Here is an 8,399-nt window from a genome sequence, read left to right on the forward strand (position 1 = left end):
CCCCGAGTGTCAAACAGAATGGTAAAGAAAGATTAAAAAGAGATGAGCAAGCACTGAGTAGAGCTCTGTACCTTCATGGACCCCAGTAAGTACTTCGTTCTTATTCCATCCCTCACTTTCATGAACTTTCCCACAATTCAAAAACCAGGCAACAATCAAGAAGAAATGGATGAATGGGAAAGGCCTTAGGGAAAGGCCTTATAAACTGCTACAGCAGGTGAGCAGACTGAAATGGCAGAGAAGAAATACCAATGTTGTTTTAAATGAATAAGAGAAGAAAAAACTGCCGAGACGAGTGGTAAAATCCATCTGGCAGAACGTTGCTCTATGAAGTCTAAAAGAATTAATTTAAACACTCTTGTAACCAAATGCATAAGAAAGATCACTACCAAAAATTGATGTCCCCAGAGTCACTTGAGAGTATCTTCGAAAATCAAAAATGTTGGGTCCCAAAAATTTCAGAGTATTTCATTGTACACACCTAGCATAAGTTAAAAGAGGGAGGAACTGGAACATGCAGGTTACCAACATCAAAGCCGGGTGGGAGGGAAGAATGAAAGGCACCCCCGGAAAGTATGTTGGCAGTATAGTTAGGGCGAGAAACCTGATCCCTGATGCTTTTTCGTAGTGCCCAGATCCACTCTCGCCCTTGAGTTAAGTGAGTTAAAAATGGTGGACTGTGTCATTAAAATGTACTAATCTTCTTTTTTTTCTCTTTTCCATCCCAGGAGGTGAATTAGTTATCCCTCTACTTGTAGAAGACCCTTTAGATATCCCTCCTATTGCTACTCGTGCACCTTTCATTACACTTCCCCCTACCTTTCGCCCCCTCCTCACCATTATTGAGACCACCAAAGATTCCCTGTCCATGACCTCTGAGGCGGGGTTACCTTGCTTGTCGGACCAAGGCAGCGATGGTTGTGATGATGATGGCTTGGTGATATCTGGGTATGGCTCAGGGGAAACCTTTGACTCTAACCTACCCCCTACTGATGATGAAGATTTTTACACCACCTTCTCCTTGGTAACAGATAAGAGTCTTTCCACTTCAATCTTCGAAGGTGGCTACAAAGCACACGCACCCAAGTGGGAATCCAAGGACTTTAGACCTAACAAAGTCTCCGAAACTGGTAGGACTACTACCACGTCTTTGTCCCCTGAGCTGATCCGCTCCACAGCTTCGTCCTCGACTGGGATGGTGCCCAAATTGCCAGCCGGCAAAATGAATAACCGTGAGCTCAAACCCCAGCCTGACATAGTCTTGCTTCCGTTGCCCACTGCCTATGAGCTAGACAGCACAAAGCTGAAGAGCCCGCTAATCACTTCCCCCATGTTCCGTAATGTGCCCACAGCAAACCCCACGGAGCCAGGAATCAGACGGGTTCCGGGGGCCTCAGAGGTGGTCCGTGAGTCGAGCAGCACAACGGGGATGGTCGTCGGCATTGTGGCTGCTGCTGCCCTCTGCATCCTCATCCTCCTGTACGCCATGTACAAGTACAGGAACAGGGACGAGGGGTCCTATCAGGTGGACGAGACGCGGAACTACATCAGCAACTCAGCCCAGAGCAACGGCACGCTCGTGAAGGAGAAGCAGCAGAGCTCAAAGAGCGGCCACAAGAAACAGAAAAACAAGGACAAAGAGTATTATGTGTAAAAAAGAATACTTATTTATATATAAATATATAAATACTTAATGAGATTTAACTGAAATATCAGAACCATTGCAGCGAACGAGATTGGGAGATATCGTTTGTGGGAAAAAGTATTGGGAAAAAAAATTTCAGCAGTGACTGTTAATGTCTCAGTCATCGCTTGGAGTCAGCAAACTCTGCCCTAATGTATTATAAAGCACACTTAGCGTTCTGGAGATGGCGTGCACAGCTCTGCCCTGTTAGTGAACTTGGACGTCTCCAAATCTCCTCCTCCGCTGAACTTTCTGCAAAGGTAGAAGACTTCATGGCTTACTTGTTTCATATCTCCAAGTGAGTCTTTAACAATGTTCGTGATCCCTGACTGTATCGATAATTTTTCAGTTTACTTATTTAAAAAAAAAAAAAAAAAAGGAAGGAAAAAGAAAAAATGCAAACATTATTAAACAACAAAAAAAAATATTGAACAAACTGATCTGGCCGTGTCCAGCATACAAACAATTTTTCGAGATTGGAGGAGGGGAATAAATGATTTTGGAGATTGTTGGGTTTTTGGTTTGGTTTGGTTTGATTTGGTTTCTTGGGTTGTTTTTTGTTTGGGTTTTTTTTGGTTACTTTTGGGTGTGGGAGGGAAGGGTGGAGAGGACCGGTGTGGGGGGTGAGCCAGGACATGAGTTGAGAAGAAATCTCGGAAAAAAAATAATCCATAATAAATAAAGAGAGACTATTGCCATATATGAACTCAAAAGCTACCCATGGTGTTTACTCTGCATATCTGGTCGTGTTGTCTCTAGAATCCGTCGTCTTGCAGTAAGTTGTTTGCTAACAACGCAGTGAAAGTGTCTGATGGGTGGTGCTGAAGAAAATTATCATGGAAAGCTGGTTCCCTTGGATCTGGCTCCAGTATTTGCAATTAACTGAAGAATAGATGGGCTTGGGTCTGTTCTGATCAGTCATTGGCTTTGTTTGGGAATATCCCTTAGTATGCATTAGCCCAGCCAAACTATGGTTAAAGGGATTTGAAGATTACAAAAAGAATGCTTAAAAAATGATTAGCTGTTCTGAGCTGAATATACCATACAAAAATAAAGGAGCCTTCCTCTGGGTTCTGGTTCTGTGACTGATTGCAATGCATGCAAAAAATAATAATAAATCAGTTTAATAAAGAGATCAGAAAGACACCACTGGAGTTCAACTTGTGACAAGACCCATAAATGTCAGAATAGCTAAACACTTGTAAAAGAATGCAAAATACATAGGTTTTTTTTGACATAAAACTGTTTTTCATATGTAATAATTTAATTTTGTAGATTGACATTTCAGATCATCTCTGTCCTTCCATTTGCCCTATTCTCCCTTTTCCTTCTCTTTTATATAAAAGAAAATAAATAAAGCTGCTGTGACACACAAAAAAAATAATAAAGAAAAAGGAATTTAATAATATAATATATATATATACACACAGATATATTTATCATGGTATGTTTGATGGGACGACTGGAACAGAAGTTCTGTTATGGTCTTAATGTGGAATGAGAATGTTCTTGAAGAACGAAGTAAAATGAAACAGACAACAAAAACAAACCTTAAAATGTGAAGAGAGTGTGTGTTTTAGCTTTGTCACAGTTACCTGTGTCAAAAAAAAAAAAAATCTGAAATTTTGTTTACATATTTTACTACTATTTTTTTTGCTAGTATAATTTCTATATGGATACCCCGATGGTGTATATACTGTTTTATGGTTAAATTGGGAATGTCTTCTGTTTTTATTTAACTTATTTAATTTGGCTGTTTGGTTTCTGCATTTTCCCAGTTATTGTGAAAAGGATTATCTTCCTGTACAGAACAATAGCCAGGTGGTTTGACGGCCATGCCTATCATGTGCAAAAAAGCAAATGAGGGAGAGAGAGACAGAGAGACAGAGAGGAAAACAACAAAACCCAAGATGGATTGAGAACTCTGGAATATCAGAAATGTACACTTTTTCTGTATAGAGATGAAAACTAATCAGCTGTTTAGGTTTAGAAATCTACTCTTGCTGGTGTTTATAAGTCGCATGAATATTTGACTTTGAAGAAGTGTCATCAAATACACACACGCACATGGGAACTTAAATTCAAAAAAACCCCAGCCTTCTCAAACATTTAGAGAAGACGCTTTCATGTTAACAAATATTTTCAGTGCGTGTATGTGTGCGTGTGTGTGGTGCGTGTGCGTGCGTGCGAGGTTGAGCTTTTTTTTCCTTTTTTATTTTTTATACTAAAAAGAAAAAAAAAAGACAGGTTTTAAAAAGGTATGAAAGCACGATTTTAGATGACTTAACTGGCCGAAACTATATAAAGTTGATTATATCTTGATGTCTGTAAAAGATTGCTGTTCTTGGAGTCTTGGAGTCTTGTGAAATGATTTCCTGCTTTCTTTCTTCCTTTCCTTTTTGCTTTCCTTTTTTAAGTTAAGGGGAAAAGATTTACATTTTCCTTTTTTTGTGTAAGTTTCTATTGGACAGTTTTTGGGAACATGTGCATTTCTGTATGTGGGCTTCTACCATATCCCTGTTGCTTTATGGACAACTTTAAGAATTTTTATTTGGGTTATCGTGATGTTATTGCTTTTTTTCCCTTTCTTTTTCTTCTTCCTTTTTGATTCTTTTTCTTTTCTTATTTGCATTTTGTTTAAAGATATGCTTAGCAATAAAATGTTCTTCCCAAAGCCCTGGATGTTGCTGGGTTTTTATTTCCAAAAGACTTCAGGGAAATTCCAGACCTTTAAAGGTGAAAATTAGCCTGTGAAGCAGGTGTCCCCCATCCCACGGGAGCGTTTAGCCGCCAGATTACAGAATCGTGTTCACGTCTGCGTTCTTTCATTAGTGCAGTGAATCTTAATTCTTTCCCTTACAGGGACAAAAACTCAACTTGAGTGTGGGGTCTACCTTACACCACTCCCAACCCCTTGTCTCCTGCCACCACTTCAGTGGGGTAAAGAGTAGTTCTCTGGAATATGGGTTTCAGTGACCTCAGATAAAAGCATACCTAGGATGCTGACTTAGTATGCCCTTTCTAATGTATTGCCTGTTTTACTGTCTCCCTTGGAAGTGTGTAGCTCTTCCCATGACATTTATGGGATTGTGGATTCCTCTTCTGTGGCCAGTGGTCTATGTTTGATGTGCTGCAGCAGCTGAATCCTTTTGGGGATTTGGCTAGCCAATTTGATTAAAAAAAGTGTTAACGTCATTTTATATGAGGATCTAACTTAGGTCCTCTGAATTTACCTATGACTTTCCATGCACTACCTAAGGAACATAGTTACTTACTTTGAGTGCTATGGATCGGACTTAGGTACCCGAAGTAGATGGTTTGAGTGCTCCCTTCCTTCCAGGTAGGCTCTGAGGCTCCCGAACCCCCGATCACAGCTGCTGCCTGCCCCTTGTTGTCCTCCTGGGCATTATAGTCTAGTATGATTCTGGCCATCACGCAAAATTGCCAATATCCTGTCTTTCTTTATCAAGTTGTGCAGAACTTCAGTTCACAGCAGTAGGTTTTTTCAGATCGGATCCTCCCAAGCTACCTGACTTTATAGAGGCATCTGGAGGTCAGCCAAATGAGTGTTTCACAGACCTTTCACTTTTAACAAAGGATTACGTCAACTTTTTTTTTTTTTTTTTACATCTTTTTTTTTGTCCTAGGCAGAATCCACAACTCTTTTGAGCAGTGTTTTCCACAGGTTTCATTTACAACCAAATTAGACTCAGGATACACTAATTGTTCAGGTATTCTCTGTGATTTTCTACATTGTTTTTGCTCACATGCTTGCGTGGGTGAGAATATGTATGTGTATGTACATGTGAGGTTTTTTTAATTTTACTGTTTTCAGTTCCTATGTGAATCATGTTCTGACACCTTACAGATCTTCACAAGTCTCAAAAACACAGTCTAAACTCCACTCCCATTTCACTCCCAAAATAATGAAATTCCTGGGTGATGATTGGTACCTAATATTCCCAGTACTGGGGCGGTCAGCTGGCATGTGGGAGATCTAGGTCTGAACTTAATTGCCCCTTCTAATATTGCAGCAAATTTCCTTATCACCAAGCAGTTGGTGTCCTGAGAAAAGCTTTTTTTTTTTTTTTCTCAGTGCTTTTCTCAAAACCTGTTATACTTCATAGCATTATGAAATATTATGTGAAGCAAGGAATTTCAAAGTGATTTACCCTAACCCTCTGGCTATAGTCACTGTTTTTTTTCATTTTTTCTGTCACTTAATGACCATTTTATTACTTAGGCTAAATGAAAGTGTCAGAAAGGAGATTTCATTGTTGCCTAAAAAGGTTTGGGATTATTGTGTGTCTTTGGCTGATCACAGAATCATAGAATTGTTGGGGTTGACAGGGACTTCTGGAGATCATCTGGTCCAAGCACTACCTCCCCAAAGCAGGGTCAGCTACAGCGAGTTGCCCAGGAGTGTGTCCAGTCAGGTTTTGAGTATCTCCATATGCAAACTCCACAACCTCTCTGGGCAACATGTTCCCATTTTACCATACACCGTCTTCAGCTGCCAAGGTTGGCACTGGCTCCCTGGAAGACATTTCTGGTATGGTAGAACAAATCACTGCTTTTCCCTCCCCACACGCAAGTGGAGACAAAGAGATGGAAAGGCAACAAGACTTGCCTCCCAGCTGCCAGCATCACATTATCTTCTTGGGTGAGCAGAGACACTAGCACTAGAAGAAAGACTATTGCCTGCTCTTCAGCTCCCTGAATGGGACCTGGCTGGGCTCTGAGAGCACATTTGCCAAGGCGGTAATGAAGTATTGCGCCAGGGGTGTCGTGATGAATGCTGGAGGTTGGGGTGTAAGGGCTTGACTGACTCTTACTCCTTACTGGAGAAAGTTTCCCCACGGTAGCAACATTTGTTGCTTTATTTAAAAAACAAAATTAGAACCTCTTATTCAATTTTGTAAAACACTGCCTTACATATAGCAAGCTATCGCGTTCTGGTTTCTCTTCAGACCATACACATTGCACGGTGCAAGATCTCCTGTCTGTCCGCAAATGTTCCTGATGATAACTTCCTTTCTCTGGAGACCCTGTTCATGTTGTCTTTCACAGTGCAGCAAATACAGTGCCATTCAAGGTAAATTTTCAGTAAATGGTTGGTCTGCAAGGATTTGATGTTTATAATTTGGGGCACATAGGTTGCATGAGAGAGGAACAGAGCGCACGCGCACACACACACACATGATTATGTTGGACTGCATGTAGCTGGGAAAGGGATAAAATTTTAAAGGTATTAAGGTGGCTAATTCTTATTGAAAACATGGGAAATCAGCCACATTAGTACATTTAAAAACTGAGTCCATTTCAGTGTAGTAGTCAGATAAATTTCATTTGCTAGTGGTGATTGCTTGGGCTTTTGCAGTACCAAATGGTGTAGGCAAGTGGTGGACAAGGTTCCTCTCTCTCTCCCTTACATGAGGTTTACAGAACGCACCTGCCTTCAGAGTGGGAGTCAAAATGAGAGATAACTGTAAATTACCATTTCAACATGCTAGGATGGAGCTGCAAGAGCACGTTGTTTCCTTAAATTCAATTGAAGCAGACAAAATAAAATTGCACATAGTTCCGTACCCTGTACAAACCCAACAGAAGCACAAACCTGTACTGCTGCCACCAAGCACAAGTTAAAGCCACTCAGCAAGAGTTTTCATTTCCATGCATCTCTTTTGCCTGCCAGTTCACAGAAGACAACCAAGGGGCAATGTCCACGTGGAGTCGGCAAAATCCTGAGCAAGCAGCTGGGAAAACCTTAGGCATGCGTTTCTTCAATGGTGCGTAAGCTGGGCACTATGCCTAACAGCCTTGGCCTGGTGCAGATGGAAAATTAAACTCACTGGGAAAGATTTTTCAAAAAATATATTTAATAATGCTGCCAAAGCCTTTGGAACACTATGAAAAAATTCAGTCAGAGAGTATTTGGATTTCAAGAGTAGTTACATAAAGCGTTAAAACACTGGACCACAAAGCAGGACTGAATCACACCATGGAAACAAAAGTGGAAATGGGAAAAGTGAAGGCTCTGAAAACCATCGGTAACGGTATCTCAATGATTTCCTTGTTTCAGATAGTTCTTCACTGTTCTCAGTCTTATAGCTTGGCCAGTAATTTACAGTTGGTACTAACAAGTGGTAGTAACAGCAAGTCTTTAGCAGAGTGGGGAAAGAGGTAAATGGACGGATGATTCACAGGGTGGTAAGGAACCCCCTTCTAAGGACCAGTTCCCAAGGGTTATGTGTAAGAAGAGAAAAGAGAGAATGAGCACAAATGAAGAGAGACAGAGTCTGCTTGCAGCGCACAGCCATGCACCCGGTAAAGCAGCAGGTGAAGAACAGGATTTTGATTTCCAAAGCCAAGAATGCAGGAGCTGAGCTATGCCAGGGCTAAGAGTGTTTATGTAACTCGAATCAAGCCGTTTTCTCCATGTGCATTATAAAATAGAGTTTACCTGCACCACTGTTTTCTCCCACAGAATCCCAACCTCACCCAGGCACGAGGAGCAGGACACTCTTTCGGTAGGTCTGTTTGAACTCCATAGGTATTTGTTCTCTTCTGCATCTTGTTTGATGATTATTCATTTCTGCCTGTTCCCTGAGTCACAAACACTAATTTACATCCACAGTTCCCTTGCGAGCTGGTGCTAGTATCTCCCCTGTGCAAGGATGGAAACTAAGACAAAGAGACTTGCCTGTGGTTATAC

At 41.1% G+C, this 8,399-nt stretch overlaps 1 protein-coding gene across 40 annotated transcripts in view; it reads left to right on the forward strand.

The window, feature by feature from the left end:
• Positions 1–7,371, forward strand: part of NRXN3 (neurexin 3) — a 1,053,186-nt gene extending 1,045,815 nt beyond the window's left edge. For 8 of the 40 annotated variants that reach the window (XR_012586787.1, XR_012586788.1, XR_012586790.1 and 5 more), the window contains one exon: positions 729–868. Coding sequence is in view for 32 of the 40 variants with exons in the window: in XM_074585395.1 (XP_074441496.1) it covers positions 729–1,654 (926 nt within the window). In the remaining 8 variants the exon portion in view is untranslated. Of the gene's footprint in view, positions 1–728 lie in introns of all 40 variants that reach the window. The other 32 variants (XM_074585395.1, XM_074585394.1, XM_074585401.1 and 29 more) reach the window with 11 other exon arrangements.
• The last annotated feature ends 1,028 nt before the right edge of the window (positions 7,372–8,399 follow it).

Source organism: Larus michahellis, chromosome 4, assembly GCF_964199755.1.
Source record: "Larus michahellis chromosome 4, bLarMic1.1, whole genome shotgun sequence".
In the NCBI taxonomy this organism is placed as follows: domain Eukaryota; kingdom Metazoa; phylum Chordata; class Aves; order Charadriiformes; family Laridae; genus Larus; species Larus michahellis.